The sequence below is a fragment of the Megalops cyprinoides genome, chromosome 2 (genome assembly GCF_013368585.1).
Source record: "Megalops cyprinoides isolate fMegCyp1 chromosome 2, fMegCyp1.pri, whole genome shotgun sequence".
In the NCBI taxonomy this organism is placed as follows: Eukaryota; Metazoa; Chordata; class Actinopteri; order Elopiformes; family Megalopidae; genus Megalops; species Megalops cyprinoides.
Window position 1 is genome coordinate 64,648,282 of NC_050584.1, and position 21,719 is coordinate 64,670,000.

The 21,719-nt window shown below is 41.7% G+C and overlaps 1 protein-coding gene across 1 annotated transcript in view; it reads right to left on the reverse strand.

The window, feature by feature from the left end:
- Positions 1–7,454: 7,454 nt before the first annotated feature.
- The window catches only part of vipr2 (vasoactive intestinal peptide receptor 2), a 42,008-nt gene continuing 27,743 nt past the window's right edge, over positions 7,455–21,719 (reverse strand). Inside the window, exons 5-13 of the mRNA XM_036553768.1 lie at positions 20,327–20,424; positions 19,851–19,989; positions 18,319–18,469; positions 16,387–16,447; positions 16,039–16,108; positions 14,343–14,434; positions 11,998–12,130; positions 11,805–11,846; positions 7,455–7,802 (exon numbers count right to left, since the gene is read on the reverse strand). Coding sequence (XP_036409661.1) covers positions 7,632–7,802; positions 11,805–11,846; positions 11,998–12,130; positions 14,343–14,434; positions 16,039–16,108; positions 16,387–16,447; positions 18,319–18,469; positions 19,851–19,989; positions 20,327–20,424 — 957 coding nt within the window. The 3' untranslated portion in view covers positions 7,455–7,631. The remainder of the gene's footprint in view (positions 7,803–11,804; positions 11,847–11,997; positions 12,131–14,342; positions 14,435–16,038; positions 16,109–16,386; positions 16,448–18,318; positions 18,470–19,850; positions 19,990–20,326; positions 20,425–21,719) is intronic.

The window sequence follows — 21,719 nt, forward strand, 5'->3', positions numbered from 1 at the left end:
AATTACATTAATGACATTTTTTTTTCAGGATGACAGATTGTATTTATGTTTTCCCTCGCCGAGGTGTCTCTTACTCCCTCTGTCTCCCACTTTCCGCCGCTGCCTGACGAAGGCCAGTCCCGCTCGAATCACACCGCCGTGGACACGCAGGCACGAACAGCACCGCCGATTTCCCTGAGAGACGCCGCTCTACCACAGCGTCTTTGCCTGTGTCTGTTCAGCTGCAGGCGAACACGTGAGCATTCTGTCCACAACTTCACACGCCAGCGAAAAAAAAAAACATGCATTTGATCTTATTTTTGACACATTCCTTTGGCTGTTTAGACCGCCGTACTCGGCACCGTGTGACACCTCTTTGCTTCTAATCACTTTTGGGATTAAAAAAGGTCCTTTAAAGGCCCCTTTTAAGGTCCCTGCACTGAGCATGCTCAGAACGGTGCACTCCTGACCGGGGCGAGGATTTGGATGAGTGATAAATTAAGGTAATAGCAGGCACGCTGGGAACTCCGTCCGTCTTTAAATGCTCCCTGTGTGCCCTGTCTTCTGTCTCAGAGCTGTAATTATGACTTCAATCATCTCCCTCTAGAAAAAGTTCATTATTAATGGTTGAGGAGAGAAGCATATGCTAATTATGCAATCTGTGACAGCAACATGGAATTTATATAAAGATCTTATATATATATATATATATATATATATATATATATGTATATATATATATATATATATATATATATAATATGTGCTGCATATGAAATCCATGTTGTTCATCTGTCACAGATTGTAAAACTGGATTGTGGCTATAACTCAGATATGTGGAGAACTTGTTTGATTGTTATCACACACACACACACACACGCACACACACACGCCCGTTTCAACTCTAATTCACAGCAACAAGCCACACATGACAGAAAGACGGGGTACTTAGGGTTTTTTTCAGACTGCTCTGAATTGCATTCTCTTGTCTTGATCAAAGGCAAGATGAGAGACGAATGGGCGTGTCCCAGAATTCCCTCTCAGGTACATTTACATTTACATTTATTCATTTGACAGACGCTTTTATCCAAAGCGACTTACATAGGTTACAGGTGAGACTACTAATGAGCCCCAGCTGAAGATAAGCAGTCTGTGCATGAGCATGGGGTGTGCAAAGGGTGTGGCTTTGTTCGCAGGCTGGTGTACCCAGTGTTTATGTCCATGGCGTGGGTGAAACAAGCAGGAAAATTGGTTATTTATCCTGAAAATCTAACCTGGGTGAGGCCAGGATTTCAATCCCCTGGCCACCTCACTGGCTGTGGAATGGAACCATTCTGATGAGATGGATTGATGCCCTATATGTTATGCCAGTGTTATGTTTTCCATTACTATTTTCCAGGAGTCTCCCAGCAACCTTTTCCCAGGGGTCAGGAAATAAGTTTCCAGTTTTCTCCTACTTGGCCTGGGTTTTCTGTTTTTTTTTTTTTTTTGATTCGCTATATGTACAGTACTTTGTGACAACCTTGATTATAAACATGCACTTTAACAAACAAAAGTGTCACCCTCCAGCAGCATTTCTGTTGTCAATGTCATCTGCCATGAGATTTTGCTTTGTTTGCTGTTCAGCCTGGTTCACCATTAGTTCAAAACGGTTCATCCAGATTAATCCCCCAGACTGACAGTTTTCAAATCTAGTGCAAACTCTTCCAACCTGTATAGTGTGAACTGCACCCTCCTGACAATCTGAGGGCCACGCCCACTCTATCGTCAATGGACAGTGTGTGCCACGCCCATGCTGTGATGAACAAATGGAGAAGGACTGCATTTTCTCTGTGGTGGATAAGATTTGTGGCCATGCCCCTTCTGTGAATGCCATGCAGTGTGAACCACACCCTCGGCTGACAACAGGTGGGCCATGCCTTCTCTGTGGTGAAAGGGAGGAAGTAGGATGCCTGAAATCCCTCACATTCAGGAAACTTGAAGGTGTAAATAGGCCGTTCTGTTGCCTGAGAAACTCCCTGAATGAAGCGTAGTGTTTTGACATGTCCTACCTTTCTCTCAACTCACTCATGTTGTCACAAGAACAAACGCAATGAAAAACATTCACACAAATCCAACTCATGGTCTGGCTTGGAATTTTTTTTTTCCCTCTCAAATTAATGATGTCAGATATGCTGTGGCCTCTGGCATCTCTGTCACTACGAATCAAGGCAGCTCGGTGTCTCCAGGCAAGGGATACGTTCAGTTCTCGACATCATCAAACCCAATCCAGCCTTCTCATCATGTCAAACAACATCTCATAATAGAAACCCAAAGATTGGCAATCTAACAAAGAGCCGGGGATTCAAATGGAGAAAAATCGAGCCTGACATCATGACAAAAGCACCCGGACACCTCACCAGCGCCGCTCGAGATCTTGAATTCCCCTTGAAAATGAGATCCTTTATCTCTGAGAGAGAATCAGGGAGGCTTTGAGTGGGCAAATTGAAAAACAGGATAACAGAATCTGTGCCGTTGTGAAATAACGTGTCATGGAATTCCAAAATACTTCCTCCCCTGTGCGGTTACACGTCCCTGTGAACAATTAGTAAAGCAAGCGGTCAGAGTCTCTGCTGTGTGACAACACTGGAACGAGAATGGGAATTACTGTTGTGAACGAAACTGCGACGGTGTGTGCAGATTAGACTGCTTCACTAACAATTTACTGTATATTGTACTTCTATTGTGTGTTCTCCTGTACCAGCTAACACACACACACACACACACACACACGCACACGCACGCACACGCACACGCACACACACACACACACACACACACACACACACACACACACACAGGCATTCATAAGAATTCAACACAAATTGACAATAAAAGCTTATCTTATCTTACATCAAATGCAAGCCCGTACTGGTTTTCATCAGGCTTCTATGATTAATAAAAATGATTCTTGCTCTTGCTCACCAGGTCAGAGAAGGTGCACAAACATTATGAAAAGAATGGTATTTTGCAAATATAGCTTATTTTGCTGTGTGTGCTGGTGTTAGCTCATCTTTGTGTCTCTCTCCTAAAAAAGTTTGTTTGTAGTTTCACATTTTAAGCACTTTTTTTTTTTTTTACAAACTCAACAAAAAAACACAGGCTGAAAGTATTTTTATTCATGGTCATTTTACACCAAATTATTACATGAGCTGAAGCATCTTACAACTTTTCATAAAATTTATGAAAGAAGGAATGTGCCATAGCTAGCTTTTTTTAAAAGAAATATCAACCAGAAAAGCACTGTGATGGAAAAATTTGCCAGAGAGATCACAGACAAGCAAAAAAAAAAACAGAACAAACAAAACCATACATAATTTTTACAGTATGAGGCGTATTTACAGAATTATCAGCAACATTCACAAAGCAAACCGTCAGCTAAAATCAGGACATGAAGGAACCTTTTAAGATGAATTAACTGTGATGAAAGAACAGAAATAGCAGCAGCCGCAGTGACAAGGCTGGCACCAAGCTGAGCCACGAGTAAGCGAACCACATGCCACACACCATCACATAACTTTACCAATAATTAATATCTATAATGTCATCTAAGCGGCCTGGCGCATGGCGGCGGCAAAGCCGAGCAAGTCGCCCAGCCCCCTCTCGTCCCTGTTCCCGTACAAAATGCCTTTTTTAACGTGACGCCTGCACTTGGACGGTGGAACTCATCCAAGCGTCAGAGGCTGCGGCACTGCGACAGCGTGGCAGCTTCACTGAGGGTACCTCCTGTACTTTCCACATCCCCAAAAGACTGACGCATCTGGCTGCTGTTTTGTATTTCGCAAAAAAAGGGACGTCAATAATTTGTTCAAAGGAACCATTTCATACGTGTAAGAGGCCTGTTGGAACAGGCATGTAAATAAGACCTTGAGAGCGAGCAATATGGCACTATATTGTTTTTGTTATATAGTAATCCTTTCTGGATTCCAAAAAAAGAGAAGAATATACTGAACCATTGAGATATACTGTATCTCTTAAAAGTCAGGAAAGTTCTTTAAGGGATTTTCTGTATGATATAGGCACTGATTACTCCTTCCGTTGAAAAGTTAAAAAGAAAGAGGAGAAAAGTTCTGGGCGAATCCCCCAGAGATGATGCAGTTATGATTCCCATGAATTATGGAAGTCATACCAAAATTTACCCCGTTGATGCAACTCTTGTTGTATGCTGACTCACAAAATACTAGATCACAACCACACTTTAACCACAATATCTACAAGAAACTCATATACGAATGCATACTTCACTACTTAAAATATACATTCATAATGTTATGTTAAACATAAATCATTTTGATGGTTATTTTGAATGAGTTTTTCTCCATTCAGTGATGTATTTCACTACTTCGATTGGCAATAGTATGTTACAAACCCAGGGCACAGTGTGTTTACCGAAATAAAGAAAAGACGTGGTCCTTGAGGATGAGTTTTCTTCAGTGCAGATGTCTGTTTGTGTTCAGAAATCCAGAGAAAGAAAAAAGTTTGAATAATTACTCACAACTGGAAGAAATAATAATTTTAAAAAACACTGCATGGCTTCTTGGATATCAAGATTTGCTTTCAAAATCATCAAAGACATCAAAATATTGGAACACAGACAAATAAGCCCTACCAACCAGAGGTAAGGATGGAATATCCTTATGTTTACATAATATACAAGAGAGGGAAAAGGGGAAATCTATATTAAATTATGCAAAGTATTATTACACCAATGCAGAATAAGGCCTTAAAAGAATATTATCTAGCACAAAGGAAAATATGTACATTTGACAGGTGTATCCTTTGGTCATTCATAAGACATAAATGAAGGCCCGACAAAAAATATATCATCAAAAAACCCAAAGGAGTCTGCATTTACAGAAAACAAAGATAAAAAGGTTGGATTACATTCACACGCTGCAAGTTACAAGTTACATAAAACTCTTTTATTTATCAATCATTCTAAAGATGACAATCATATCCTGTCTTTTCTGCACATTAAATGCAGTGAGAATCAAATGTTTGCCATAATTTACTTCATCCTAAATTTTCATAGCTTCACCAAACTTAAAAATGGAAATAACATACTGCCCATTACATATGTTCCTTTTTGAAGTAATACTTGTTTAATGTTTTGATTAATACTAATATTTTTTGTTTTGTTACACACTTTGAAACTCTGCCTTTGCAGAGGTAATACAGGGTTTGGCCCTCTGATGTGAGAGATCAAATGACCGCCAAGCAGCCAATCGGTTTACGAGGGCCAGTGAAGGGCACTCTGTCTGCTGTACCACGCAGGTGTCCAGGTGCTTCCTGTTCCTCAACGCCAGCCAAAATCTGGGGTCTGCAAACAATTTCAGCTCCACACTGGACCTGGACCGGTGCAGTCCAGCGGTACCGCAGCGCTAGCCACAGAGCTGATTTCGGGCAAACTTTCGGGCCAGATATTTCGACTAAAGCAAATTCGATTCCAATTCAATGATCCGACTCCCTGGGCTATAGCCTGCTCATTGGCTCAATTGGTATTACTTCCATTGGACTACACTGAGTCGCTGGCACCAGGTGATGAACTGGAACTGTTCACCTCAGATTTTGGCTCCTGCAGCAGAACAGACACACAGGCATCTCTCCGGACTGCTCTAAAGGCCAGGGAAAGATGACTGAATATTCCTTTTTGGGTCTTGAGCCCATTTAGTTCAAACAATCCAATAATGCATTGGAAGATATACGTAACTAGCACAGCTTGAGAAGGATATACATTGTGTGCTCACAGGTAAGTGTTTATGCTGCCCGTGCCAAACGCTGGTTTTGTAACAAGAAGTCTTAGTAAGATCTTTTTTTCTTTTGACATAAATCACCTCCTTAACAAAAGAGAGATGCAAACAGTCACAATAACTACTTTATATAATTCACACACTGGTGAAAATGGGTAGAACAATTGCTCCCAATGAGTGAAAAATGAAGATAAAAACAGCTCTCCTGACAAGTTTCCATTAACCATTGGCCATTTCCCATAACTGATCATGTGAACACCCCGAACAAGATCCATGTTTTTGATTGGTAGACTGACAGCTTCATTGACTCCAGAATGGGCGGTGCAACTATGTACTGTCAATCACTCATCTGAACCTATCAAAACACTTTGCTCTCCATGGAGAACCTCTGTGATTGGTTCATTTCGATGAGGCACTGATCACGCACGACAGTTCCGTGGTTTCTGTTTATGAAGCTTCACTAGTTTTAAAAATGAATATGTGTGTGAGTGTGGCAATGAAGGACAAGACCAGACTATCGTGCTACTGTGTCATTCGTGTAGCACCAACATGTTACATTATTCATTGTTTTTGTGAACGCCTTATCCAGAGCTGTTTTTTCTTTAAGCCAGACATCTACTGGATTCAGCCCTGCAACCTTCTGGGAAAAAGGAAGTTCCCAAGCACATCAATCCCCACTGCTGCTCCTTTTTTTCTGAAATCACCATTCTGAATGCATGTCTTAGCATGCCACATGGTGGAGATTTTGGTGGTGCAACATGGGTCAAAGTATTTACTCCTTCTCCTGAGATATCTTCAAAGTGGGCATCACTCCGTACAACGCAGATAGTCCCTTCACTTCCTTTTATCACTGCCAATAAGTGTTTAACTGCCGTTTCACATGTGCTGATGCAAGACGAAGGTTTTCGGTTAATGTTGTGGAAAGTGAGAATGCCTTACACATAACCCGTTACACATGCACATAACCCTAACCTAACCCTAGCCAAAAGACCAACTCTACCTCAAAGTCTAATCCCAACCCTAACCATTTCATGTAATTATGCGAGCGAGGTTTGGCAGTGTGTTTGCACAGTAGTTACTGAGTACTTTCTTTTTCAATATTTCAAACTGGTTTCAGTTTACACTTCATATTAACCTAAATTGTACCCCCTTTATTAAATGCAGTTAAAACGAGTGTTAAATATGTAGTATGTAACTGTCAGCAAGCACTGTGATGCTTCAATGCAGTTTCACAATGTTGCGTAACTTTGTGTAATTACATTAAGGATTAGGGTTGATCTGGGGATAGATTTAAATTTGGAGTGTTTAGGGTTTTACTTTACTCACACATGATGTGATGTACAGGATGTGACATGTACATAAATGAACCCTACAGTCTTGTTCCACATTAAATGTTTTGTATGTGCATACAATGTAGTTACACACTTTTTACCCAGTAGTTAAAATTGGAATGACACAGATAAATGTCAGATTAATGCAATGTATTACCCACTTTTAAGAGGATTTTAGGAAAAATATCAAATCTTGTCAAACTTTTCCTTACAGTACTCCATCAATTGCAATGATAGCTATATAATTTCGATGTTCAAAATTACAAATATCCAGAAATGGTATTACTTTAAAATTACCTGCAGGCCCTAACCTAAGGTTGCCCCCAGATCTATGTTAAAAGACGTATGGGCCTAAACGTATAATCAACCTTCTTAAAACGTAAGAGGCAGAACTGTCATCACACATACGATCCTTAAACATTAAACTGACAGCTCTAATGACATTGATCCGCATAGGCAACATGCAGAGCACAATGAAATGGCGGTTACGTGGCGCGCGCGCCCGGCGATGCAGAGGTGTACTCCTCCCCTCTCACAGAACCGTCGTCTCCGTCTGAAGGAAGGACTGGGCCCGGGAGTTGCGGTGGAACTGGGACATGTTCTCCGACCCGTTCCGCGAGATGGAGGAGCTGTGGAGCCTGTAGTCCCGGCTCATGTAGGTCAGGCAGACGCTCCTCCACTTCCTCTTCAGCTCGCCCTGAACCTGGCCCGGGAGAGCGTCAGAAGCATCAGAACCGTCAGAACTATCAGGGCCCTCAGAACCATCAGAACTGTCAGAAGCATCAGAACCGTCAGAACTATCAGGGCCCTCAGAACCATCAGAACTGTCAGAACCATTAGAGCCGTCAGAACCATCAGAACTGTCAGAACTGTTAGAACCATCAGGACCATCAGCGCTATCAGGGCCCTCAGAACCTACAGAGGCGTCAGAACCTTCAAAAGCTTCAGAATCAACAGAACCGTCAGCAGTTTCCAAACAATCAGAACATTCCACATGTTCAGAATGAAGGGGACTGTCAGAATGTTCAGAGCTCACTGAATCAACAGGGCCTGCAGAAGCACTGGAACTGTCAGAACATTTGAAACCGCTGCACACATGAAAACTGTTAAAACCATCTGACAGTTGGTTAGATAAGTTTATTTAATTTCACTGGATTAGGTTAATTTCACTGGAATAGTTTAATTTCACTGGATTTGTTTCAGTTCATCGATTTGACTTCCAGTTGTGGGGCAGATGTGGAGTAGGCAGGTTGTTTTCTTGAAGACGTGTCATCAGATTACTGCAAGGTTTCCTCTCATACCTTTAACATAAAGCAAGGCCCACCTGCAGGCTCTACCCCGCAGTTTACATTATTAACATTATTGTCATTTAGCAGATGCTCTTATCCAGAGCAACTAACACCAGTTACAGTTTTATTCATTTATAAAGGAATTGTGTGTTAAGTTCCCTGCCCAAGGGTAAAACAGCAGTGAGCCAGCTGGGTATTGAACCAGCAACCTTTTGGCTACAAGCCCTGCTCCTTATCACCATACCACACTACTGCAGACAGAGAGCAAAGACATTTTCAGATGATGCCTAACAGCAAGGGATGCCTCATTCTTCATAGGGCTGCAGACTCGGTCTGAGCCGATGACCTTAACTTTGAGCAATGAATTCAAGACGTCTTTAAAGTTTCCTCACTTCTGATCTAATGACCTTCTGTCCATCACAGTGACTTTTTGTGTGATAATGCATGGCTAGTAAAAAAATTCAAACTCACAGAGGGAAAGGAGATGTCAGAGGGACAATGGGCCCCAGTCACTGTCCCAGTAATAATACAAAAGGTTTAGAGTACAATGCAACTGCTTTAGCACAAACTCAGGTACCGATAAAGGGGAAATACTGAAAACCAAACCCAAACCAGGAAGGGAAACATAAAACATGGCAAACCATGAGTTAATTACCAATTAAAACTAGGATTACAAATTCAACAGCAGCATAAATACCATTTTGGAAGATCAAGATCGAGTCCATAAATCCATTTAAAGTGAGTACTAAGCATTCTGCGTATGTGCCGGGATATTTGTTCTCTCATTAGATCGGATTTCAGGGAAGGATTCAAAAGATGCATTTTGTGATAAAACTGATCACATTACGGATCACCGGTCAAGCGAGAAGTCACCCCTGCAATACCCAGTGCTAACACCCCGAGGATCTGCCCGATCTGCGGGGAAGCACGGGGCACTCACTCTTATTTCAGTGCAAGATGCTTCTTTTTTACTTTAAAGCAACTGATACTGATTTACATTTTTTATTTCATTTTTATTTTTGTATCTTTTAACAGAGATACATTTAAACCCCAAAGATATTTTTCAAATGGATGGTGGGCGGTGGCAGGTGGGTGTGGGGTCTGGGGGGGGGCAGTAAATAAGATCAGACCCAAAATTTTCCCACCTTAAATTTCTACATTGAATGTAGAACTATAGAAGTAAGAAATGAGCTTCAATGGAGACAAAATGTTTGACAAAAAAAAAACTGCCTGTGATGTTTCAAAGGGTGTGTGTATGCTATTTCAAGAGGAAGCAGTCATTTTGCCATGGGAACTACAACTGAGAGCTTAAAAATAGACTACAGTTCCCATGGGCTCTGGTTTGGACTCAGAGCAGCTATGATGAGCCACTAATTAGCTGCCAGATGATTGCAACTGACAGGTTGGGCCCTTGGAATGCCAGTAGACTGGACATGTCAGCCTATGTCTATAATCTGCATTGCCTTATGTATATACAGTACAGTATAATAACTCATTGATGTGTTTTCCCCTAGAGAGGCAGGTTAAGAGGATAAAACTTAATGATGTAACCTTCATGAGTGAGGTCTCTGCCAGGATATTAGCACCGGTCTCCTCTGTAATTGGGCATGGCTCACAAGCTTAAACAGCACTGCCATTAACCTCAATCCTGGCAACGCCACCACTCATTACCCCCACAACAAAATAATGATAACAGCCATTTCTGGTTGGTTTCAATAACAAATGCTTCCACAACGCACTGTGAGGACATAGCATGTGGCTCTCGCTGTTCTATAAATGAATCACTGTGCGTTATTTGTGAATTAGCAAAATTCGCCTGTGGGTTGAGAAAAAAATAAATAAATATCTGAGGCTTGTAACAGAGTATTGCAAACACCATCCTCAGTGAGGAAAACACAGCTTCGTTTTAATTATTTTTCCAGCCGGTGGAGTGTAATTTGCATCACAAAATATTCAATAAAAATGTTGACATCCTTGGTATCCCATAGGGCTGAATAGAGTGAGATGATATATGAGTTGCCTCTGTTTCTATTCCAGACGGTTACAAATATTGTGTCCTCAAACCAATCAAAACTACTGCCGGATCCTACACTTCCGAGAAATCGATACCGATTGACGTCATGTTTCTGTAAAGGATTCATGGATTTAGGTAAAGATGTATACCCAAGGTGAAGGCTAAGGCAGGAGCAGGGAACTTTATATCTGCTGACATTGTACCTCAGGGAGGGTGAGATGCAAGTGTAACCTTATTAATCTGGAAGCCAGTTCTGACTGAGGAGTGCTAAGATTTTTTTTTTCTGCATTCCTTACTAAGGTATTTTCAGTGCTTGTTATTCAGATCTGACTTATACACCTGCATGTCTCCGAAAATAGGCAGTGCAAAAATTGCTTGCTCTGAATAAAGTCACTCCGTCCCAGACAACCACACCTCCCTTCCCCATCCCTGGAGTTCCATCGCAGTCTTGTGTCCCCCGCTGCAGAACCCAGAGACAAGACGCTCGCAGCTTTACTCCTAAAATCTGAGCAGATTCTGGAAGCAAGCCTTTTCAATATCTCTAATCATCCCTTTCATCATCATTAGCTTTTGAGCTTCCGCCCGCACAAAAACTGCACCACAAAAAAACAGAAAACAAAATTTTCTGAGGATATGAGTCTGCATTGACTTAGCTTCAGTAGCTGGTTCACCCCCCCCCCCCCCCTTGATTCATAACCTCCTTTGAAAGGTTTGAGAAAGATTCAAATCGTTTGATCCTCATGCTCCTGTCACTACCTCCTGGGGTCACTGCCCAGTGCTTGAAGATGATTCAAAGATCCAAACTGGACATTTTCTCTATGACACCAGAGAAGCCCCTGTTCGAATGTCCACCAAGGAGCCACTCTGAGTCAGGTTTAATATGCCAGACAAAGGAAGAAAGAGATGGGATTACCTCACTGCACTAAAGACCCTGGTCTCTGGATAAGGGAACCAATCCTTCTGTCTGGGAACCTGGGGGACTCTGGGAGTGTGTATCCTCTTATGAAGTGACCTCGGACTAGACTGGAAGTGGAGTATGTCCTGGATTTGGAGTGGTGGTTTGATGCACTGACTTTCAGTACAGGAGCCAGACTTACAAGTTTACCATTGTGGGTTTTTTTTCCTTTAGTGGAGCTCAGGGGCATGAGGAAGCTGAGCACTATAAATACTTTGTTCTATGCCACAACAGTATGTGGTTCTGACAGTAAGTAAAGGTCCAGTTCTGAGCCGTTGTTCTGCGTCCTCTGGTGTCTGGTCAAGTGAAACCCTGCCTCTTTTTCAGTCAGCAGACAGAGCCGCCGGTTCCCCCCTCTGTCTCACTGAATTAAACTGATTTTTCGTTTGGACCAAACTGACCCCTGGACTCTGCTGTCGATGGAAGATTGATAAGACAAGGGCTTACCTCACTATTCAAAAAGCAGTAAAGAATAGCAACAACCAGGCCCTGCAATCAAAGAAAAATGTTCACATTAACATGCGCTTTTGAAAGCCTTTCACCACTTGTAAAGACCATGGCAACGATCTAGATTTCAAATGCGGCCACATCTGATAGAGGCCACCCAAAAGCCGGACACACACTTGGAAGTGTAGCTTACCTGAAATGACCCGATGGCCAAATCAAAAAATATTTTGTAATTTTCCATGGGTTCAATTTCCTTCAGATACCCAAACACGACATAATTGATTCCAAACAAAGGGATCAGCAGTAGAGTGGATTTGGCCAGCCTCCTGAAAACAGACAAAAAGAAAGGACTTTGTTTTATCTCAACATTACACCGATTGTTTCTCATTCGGTCTGAGATCTGAACCCACAATCCCGGGATTGAAATCCTGCCGCTCCTCGCACACAAACTACGGCTCTGTGCTTTTCGAAGCCGCAGGGATTTCCTGAGTTGCTCCCCAGAGAGTGCAGCGAGCAGAAGGCGGCCACTGACTCTGAGCTCAGCCATTACGGATGGTTGTGTTTCGCCACTCCCCGGGGGGGGGGGGGGGGAGCTGGTGTGTGTGTGTGTGTGTGTGTGACAGGCAGGGGACCTCTTCTGGCTGCTTCATTTTTTACCCACAGGGTTTTAGAAGGCAGCCTGTTGGTTAAATACAGATGTTATCACATCGGAGCATTTGGAGGATTCGGAGGCCTGGTCTCACTCCCTGCTGTAGAACACACAGGACGGCCGTGTGACGGTCATATATAACCATCTATAACCATCTATAACCGCCACGTGTGTTCCCACTGCAGAGGTAAAGAGACACCATCACAAGTGATGGCTTTTTCAGTGTTCAAAGCTGCAGTACAGCTGATACAGTGATACATTACTTAGATGCTGTACTTGTATGTTGTTTTGCAATGGTGCTTTTTTCCTATTATCCTATCATTATGCTTTTTTGTTATCATTCCTATGCATTTGTGCAGCTTCAGGAATAACACGCTGTAACATAAAGAATGTCTCCTCTCAATCCACAGTCTGACCTCATACGCCTTTAATCAAAAGGCTCTGAGGTGAAAACTAGGATTATAAATTCCTCGCAGTTTAGATCACCACTGAGAAGAGCGATTTCTGAAATGATAAACTGCCTCCCAGACTACCTCACACCTTTATTTCAAAACCAATAAAAATTTGGAATGTCAAAATTACAACTAGATTACAAAATAAGGACAAGTTGGGGTTAACATGAGTCCTTGTTTACGTTTCCTAGGTGAGCCATTTTTCTCTCAGTATGAGTTAGCCTTAACACTCAGCAGCGAATCTGAGATATCTTGTTACTTTTCAACACTAAAATTTACAGCTTCTTTCAATACACAAAAAACTGCTGGCTAAGTCGTTAAAAAGAGCGTAATGCTAATTTATCAGAGATGGCCAACCTCTGTTGACAGTTTGACTGAACAACCTCTGTCAGTTTTACAATGAGGGGAATCATTACTGAGCTTGAACACTTACTTTTGGTAGTTATGATGGAAAAGGGTAAGGTGTAAAAATCCTGCCGAGGAATAGCTATATATGTTAGAGACAAGTCAGGTGTTCATAATGTGTCTTTTTCCCATACGTCTGGCATTTCACAAGCCCGGCCATAGCAGAACCTGATAACACACTCCCCATATCTCCATACCTGATGGGAAAACTTTTAATCTCCGCTTTCTCAAGCGAAGTCTACAGACAACACAGAGAGAGAAGCCTGGTATCACTGCCTAAGGATCACTGCCTAAGTGGCACGTCAGCATGGAAATTTGGAGTTGTGTTTTATTTTTTTTTTTTTGACAATTAATTCAGCAATACATGCACACTGCTCCCCCATTCAGATTTATGTATATAATTTCAAGAGCAAGATTACTTTGAAGATTAACATATTTCATGCCAATGCCTATCTAATCAATATCTTATACAATATAAGATAGTGTGTGTGTGTGTGTGTGTGTGTGTGTGTGTGTTTGTGTGTATAAAATGTGGATGGTGGATTAGTGAATGATGTTGCTGCATCTGTGAAATTGTGTTCATAATTTTTATGATTAAGAGATTTAATTACCAACCAAAAATATCAGACACTGATGTTTTGCTAAACATGGTAAAATGTCAAATGTTGCCGTTTGGGCAATGAAGCCAGTAGGTCATGTGGCACAACAGCATACAAAAAAGCCATTAAAATATTCTTGATTTATACAGTATTTAGCAGGAGTTATTCGCCTGAAAATTCTGTTTATAGGGGTCACAAGGCCCATGTGCAGAGCATTGAAAATTATATAGCAGCCATTGGTGTAGCTAAAGATTATTTGTTATCTCATTATTATCAACAATCATATGGAGGTGTGGTCAGTGATATGACCATTCCTATTGCCACTCAGAACCTCCTGGACACAGCCATGTGGAGGCCAATACAATCACTGAGCTCACAGACTCTTGTTTAACAGTTTCTTGCATCCTGGAACCGGTCTGGGAGGAAAACTCACTTGTATTGAGACTGGTCATTTCCACCCACATCTGGACACCTGAGTTTCTGAACCAGGATCCGTATTATACTGATGAACAAGATGAAGTTTACCTGTAAAAGAGAAAAGAAACAAACAAAATGTTGGGTGAATGTGAATATATGATCTGAAACCTCTGCTTCCTCAAATGTCTTTGTTTGGAAAGGAGTGTGGTCCCCATATGTGCACCTAATGTAATGCAGACACAGACCAATGTGAGCATGTGTGCATGCATGCATGCGTGTGTGTGTGTGTGTGTGTGTGTGTGTGTGTGTATGTGTGTGTGTGTGTGTGGATGTGTGTGTGTGTGTGTGTATACGTGTATGTGTGTGTGTATGTGCATGTGTGTGTATGTGTGTGTGTGCACACGTATGTGTGTGTGCGTGTGTTTGTGTACTGCATATGTGTGTGTATGTGCATGTGTATGTGTATGTGTGTGTGTGTGTGTGTGTGTGTGTGTGTGTGTGTGTGAGCGCGCGCAACTGAAAGCACATTAATGTGTGTCGGATGTTCTTCTGTAAGCGTGGCTGGATCTATACACCAGTCTCTGAGGACGCACACCTCCCTGTCATTCCCTGTTAGCACCTGCCTGTATGATGCCCTTCTGTGTCAGGCATGGCAACACCTGTTATCATGGAGAGCACCAAACGCCATCTCCTGTGTGATACGCTGTGTTCACCACCACAACCGAAAACACCACCACTGCCTCATATGTGGCAAACTTTCTATTCTTATATCAAAACACCAATCACCATCTAATATGTGATTTATTTCGTACAACAAAATGAAATTACCACACGCCATCTCTTGGGTGATCTGTTTACTTTAATACAGAACACAACGAGATCCATGGGATCAATTTAGTATAACAAAACACACTATATGTTAATGATCTGCTTACCATAAAAGAAAATATTATGGAATCATTGGGATCTACTTGTCATATTCATAAATGCTATGGTATTATTGTGATCGACTTACCACAATAGAGAATACTACAGAGTCAGCTGTGATCTACTTACCACAATAGAGAACACTACAGAGTCAGCTGTGATCTACTTACCACAATAGAGAACACTACAGAGTCAGCTGTGATCTACTTACCACAATAGAGAATACTACAGAGTCAGCTGTGATCTACTTACCACAATAGAGAACACTACAGAGTCAGCTGTGATCTACTTACCACAATAGAGAACACTACAGAGTCAGCTGTGATCTACTTACCACAATAGAGAACACTACAGAGTCAGCTGTGATCTACTTACCACAATAGAGAATACTACAGAGTCAGCTGTGATCTACTTACCACAATAGAGAACACTACAGAGTCAGCTGTGATCTACTTACCACAATAGAGAACACTACAGAGTCAGCTGTGATCTACTTACCACAATAGAGAACACTACAGAGTCAGCTGTGATCTACTTACCACAATAGAGAATACTACAGAGTCAGCTGTGATCTACTTACCACAATAGAGAACACTACAGAGTCAGCTGTGATCTACTTACCACAATAGAGAATACTACAGAGTCAGCTGTGATCTACTTACCACAATAGAGAACACTACAGAGTCAGCTGTGATCTACTTACCACAATAGAGAACACTACAGAGTCAGCTGTGATCTACTTACCACAATAGAGAACACTACAGAGTCAGCTGTGATCTACTTACCACAATAGAGAACACTATGGGACCATCGACAAGTCTGTATGGAATGGGGTTGTCATTTCTCTCCCAACAGCTGAAATAGAATGAATGATACAATAATACAACACAAGAACAACACATTTTGCAACATTGTGTAAAATATGCTTACAGATTTTATATGATTGTTGAGCTGAAAGTGTATGAAAAATGCAGGTACACATTTATGTTTTTAAAAAAGTATTCTCCCAAAAATAAATACTGGTCGATTGAGACTCCACAGAAACACAATATCTGCATCATGAATTTTTTACACTGTCTGGTAGAGGTTTAACTCCACACTGTTCAGATGAAGTTGCATACAATCAAACTCACCCAGTATCTTCTAAATGTATCCTAGTGATAATCCAGGCTACTGCAAATACTGTCGGGCATCCTAGATAAAGCAAAAAGATACAGTACCTGTGACTGCCATGACAATGCACCCCTAGAGTCTTACTTCATTATCTAACGAAAACATCTTGAAATGTAAAGGTCACTCCTGCACGGAGTATTGTATCGACAAAAAGGGCAGAAAAAAGGTTCTCCCTTATCATCCAATGAGCAAAATGAAAAGTCCTGCTACAGGACAGTACGAGGTTGGTGGTTGAGTCTTTTCCAACAGTTTAACAGATTTTGAAATAGATGTGCGTATACCCTCATAGTCATTTGAGCATCCGGAAAAAAAAGTCAAATTTAGTGCATGAACATCATCATGACACACGACGATCAAAGAAATGTTACATGGGACAAAACAAAGGTAAATAAATAGTGATAGTAGGAAGTAGGTCAAAGATTAATGCAAGGCAGCCCACCTTTGGCACATATGCAATTCCTGAATGGAACAGTCTTCAGACTATGAAAGGGACATTCTGCCTAAGTGCTATGGTGCTTTGCACTTAATTCTGAGTAACTGCCTAAAGCGTGTTTTATATGCTTTCAGGTCTTGTGTTTTCAAATCAACACAAGTCCAGCCGTTACTAAAATTAGCAAAAAATTACTCGGTGAGAACAGATAAAACTGTAATAATTCATCACTCAGAATGAAATGCCAAAGCAGTCGGACTGAATGCCAATCCACCCCACCCCTCTGCACTAATGTTTGGCAAGGAGCAGTTGGCACGTTGTGTCAAAGAACCACGAACAGGGAAACAGACACATCTGCTCAGAAACTTTGTGATTAAGGGGGATCAATCAGCCTTCCGTTGGGACTGTTAATTACTGTAATCACCATAATATCATTGAGAAGATTAATTAAGTATTAGCTTTCTGCTGGCATCCTATCACGAGACACAGACCACCTGAAGCATCCAGTTAGACTGAAAGAAAAAGACCAGCAAAGCCATTTACATTGCTACTGAAAGCAGATCAGCTAAACCCTGTTCAACTGCTACTGAAAGCACACAGATCAGCTAAACCCTGTTCAACTGCTACTGAAAGCGCACAGATCAGCTAAACCCTGTTCAACTGCTACTGAAAGCGCACAGATCAGCAAACCCCTGTTCAACTGCTCCTGAAAACGCACAGATCAGCTAAACCCATTTAAACTGCCTTTGAAATTGCATGGATCTGCTAATGAATGAACAGAGAGAGCAGCTAAACCCCGTTACACTGTGGGTAAGGGACAGACACATGCCAGTGACAGGAAAGCTGGCAGGCAGACTTGGACCAATCAACCGCAACCTCAAACCGTGGATAATGAAAGGTTTGCATGGGCTGGTGTTTGCTGTGGTGTCTCAGATTTGGAGATGCCTGAGGTAAATTGTAAACTGTAGGTAAATGATGAGTTTAGATGGGCCACGCAGATCTCTGGTTATCGTTCTCCTTTTGTTTGCTCTCAGGTTCTCACAAACAGTCGAGGCAATTTAACTGAGGGAAAGTGTTTCACTGCGCCTTCCAGCGCAGAAATCTCTCACACTTTCCGCTGTTATTTTATACACGGTCACGCCCTAAGTGCATTTTAATCTGTTTCGTTTCTGCGGTGCAATGTTTCCACTTCATTAGTCTGCTAGTGATGGTGTCAGATTGGCTTCTTTCTTTGACCTGAGTTTGTCACTCAACAAAAAAAAAAACATTTCCTGCTTTTCTCTTTGTCCCCCCGCCCCCACTTTCGCTGCCCCTCTGCAAAAAACAACTTCAGACATCCGCCAGACTGCTTGCGGCTTCCATGCTAAGAATAAAAAGCCCCGTTTCAACCTTGCGCATATCATGTCAGATGTGCAGTTTTCAGTCCTGGCCTCACAAAATGTGCAGTGGAAGCAGGACTTACCCCAGCCAATCAGGAGATAGACGATGAAGTGCCTGTTCTCAGAGAATATCACCATCAGCAAAGTGTGGAGGTACAGCCCCTCCACCAGCAGCCAGAAGAAGTTGGCCATGATGAAGTAGTTAAAAAAGACAAGGCTAGCCTTGCATCCGACCTGGATGAGGCACGCAGAGAGAACACCATTAAATAGCACACCACGTCTTTACCAAATGAAATGAAATTACCGTTTTACATTACATTACATTATTGTCACTTAGCAGATGCTATCCAGAACAGCTACTGAAAAAAAAACATTTTTTCAGTTACTGAAAGCTGGATATTTACTGGGGCGATTGTGGGTTAAGTACCTTGGCAAAGGGTGTAACAGTAGTGCACCAGTGGGGACCTTTCAGTAACCTTTCAGCAACCTTTCAGCAACCTTTCAGTTACAAGCCCTGCTCCTGAACCACTACAGCACACTGCTTCCCATTAATAATGTTCATATTTTGTCAGTGTTGATCCTGTTTAAAATGTAGATATCAACAATAACATTGCTCTGATTTTTTTTTTCCAATGAGAGATGATTAATAGTACATTTTGGTACACCTACACCATTCATTTAAACACTAGGATATTCACTGCAGAATCTTTTGATGACCTACTTTGCCCCAGGGTAGAAAAGCAGTTGTCTGCCAAGGATCAGAACCTATAAACCCCTGGTGCCAAGTCAAGTCCCTTAAGCCTGACGCCGCACTGCTGCTTGGAGAGTTACATATACTCTGGCAGTGAAGGTCAACCAGTGCCATGGCACAAGTACTCCTGATCAAATCTACAATCTAGTGACAAAACTGTGGGGTCAACACCCTTCATCATCTTGATGATGAAGGTTGTCAGTTAAAAACAACAAAAAAGCTTGACAAGCCACACTCCCTGTTACTCTGTACTGGTTTACCCCGTTATAGCAACACTGCTCAGAAGACAACAGCCTCGAGTTTTATTTCAACAACTGACCCATACCTGACTCTGCTGTGACTCTTCTATGACTCTCCTGTAAGTCTCATGTAACTCTGCTCTGACTCACAGCCAGGCCAAGAACATGCTGGTCTTGGTCATTTCATACCAAGGAATGCGTTAAAGGGACGACCCCAACTGAGTTATCAAACACGCATTTGTGACATGAAAAAGCAACCCTTCAAACAATCTGTGGGTAATCTATGTAAGCAATGCCTTGTAGCATGTGATAAAAATGACACCGCTCCTCCATATCATATTTTTACACATTTCACAGGAAGAAGATTATAAGTTCAACAAATCTCTCCATCTGCAAAATTTTATCCACACATTTTGAGTGAGGAAATAAGGCCTCTTGTTTTCACCAGACCATTATAGCAACGCTGGTCAAAAGACAACAGTCTCGAGTTTTATTTCAATGAGCGACCCATACCTGACAGCGGTGAAAACATGATAATCCAGAGAACAACTGTGTTTTTTAACATTTTCTTTTAAGAACCCAACACTATGTGCGTTAGTAAGTTTTTCCCCCGGTGACAACTGACCAGGGACGGCTGCTCTGTGCATTCCAGGCTGTCGTTGTGGGAGAAGATGACAGCATCCTTCACCAGCGTGGCCACGGCCCTCAGGATGAACGACAGGAACAAGTTCAGGTGGATGTAATTCCGGGTGCAGTGGAGCTTTCTGCATATGGCAGAGAGGGGAGAAAAATAATAGCTTTAATCATCACATTGCGAATTTCACAGCACAAGAATAATGTTACGATCCTTGGAGCATTCATCACAGATATATGTGTGGCTTTTTTAAATGATATTTTAATACCATTCTGTGAGGGCTTATAGAGATGAAATACGGTTGTAATTATTGTAAAGCTTTTATTTATACCTGTCATTTGCTGTAAGTAGGGCAAAGCAAAGAAGCAAAAATTAATATAAGTCGAAGCTTTACATTTATTTGGATGATGGCTTTTGGACAGAAATGATATGATTTTGACCCACACAAAACACACTGGTGTGCTTACCTGAAAAGACATAGAATGGCACTCCCTGTGATGAGAGCAATCAAGGACAAGCTGTGCCCAAGAGTATACAGGGTCTTCACCACCATGTAAAACACCAGCTACAGGGAAGGAAATCATGGGTCACATTTCGTACATGTGTATATATTATTATATATATATTACATATATATATATCTTATAGGGATTTCAACAAAATGAACAGCTCATACAGAATACACACAAGAATACGTAACAGTTCCATAATGCATGCATAACATCTTCATACAGTACTGATAACACCTCTATATAGTATGGGTGACAGCTTCATTAGACAAACATAAAAAATGATAAAACATACATAAAACTTCAATGAAGCCCAGTAAAACCTTCATTAAAAAATGTCTTTTGCGGCATTCATAAAGAAATGGACTACTTCACGATTGCACACACAGAGAGACACAGCTTGTAAAAATGTGAAACCATGTAGAAACATGGTATATTCATAATAACACAAATCATAAATATATTCATGAATAACTTCACACACTTGAACATGTTATGTACACTTTATGCTTTACATCTTAAAGTTATGTCAGATATGAACTGGGACCAAAATAAAGTTGAAGTTGAAATGACCCTCATTGTAATGTCACAGTATCTAAAATGTTCACATCACTTTACTCATGACAGAGCAGCTTTGGCCAAGCAAGGAATTTCTGGCATCATTAATAAGACCCAGACATCATGAGACACAGATATAACCCATGGCGTCCGAGAACAAAACAGACCATCATCAAAGAATCGTGACAAATGTCCATGACATATTCTCCACAAACAAAATTCTTCCTCCATGAGGCAACTTGGCAGCGGTAACACTCTCTCAGGCCTCCGTGCGTAGCTCAGATAACACGTTAAGCACATGAGCCAGTTCAGCGCAATAAATACAAGGGGAGTTTCACCACAAATGCACATCCTGACATTCAGTGCACCATTTCGCACTGCTCATCGTATTTGCTTCTTCGGTGTGAGAGATTGCCTGGAAATTATTTTAGGCGTCCAGATTTTGGATGTCTGCAGTTTCAGAGTTGGCTTAATTCAAGTGTCCAAACAGTAAGGCACCAGAATTTTGCAATGCTGGTGCATTTAGTAGCGCCCCCCCCCACCAAAACATCACCTCTGCTGATGTGAGATGAAACCCAGTTGCTTTGCTGGATGAGTGACGCATTTGGACAGGAAAGCGGGTTGATCCGTTTCCAGAGAGGCACTGTTACTCTGGCACGGTGGACAGAATTCAGAGAGGTGACCTGAGGCAAGGTCTGCGGAGTCTCCTCTGTGACTCTGCTGTGACTCACCTGTGACTCTCCTGTAATTCTCATGTAACTCTGCTCTGACTCACAGCCAGGAAACATGTGAA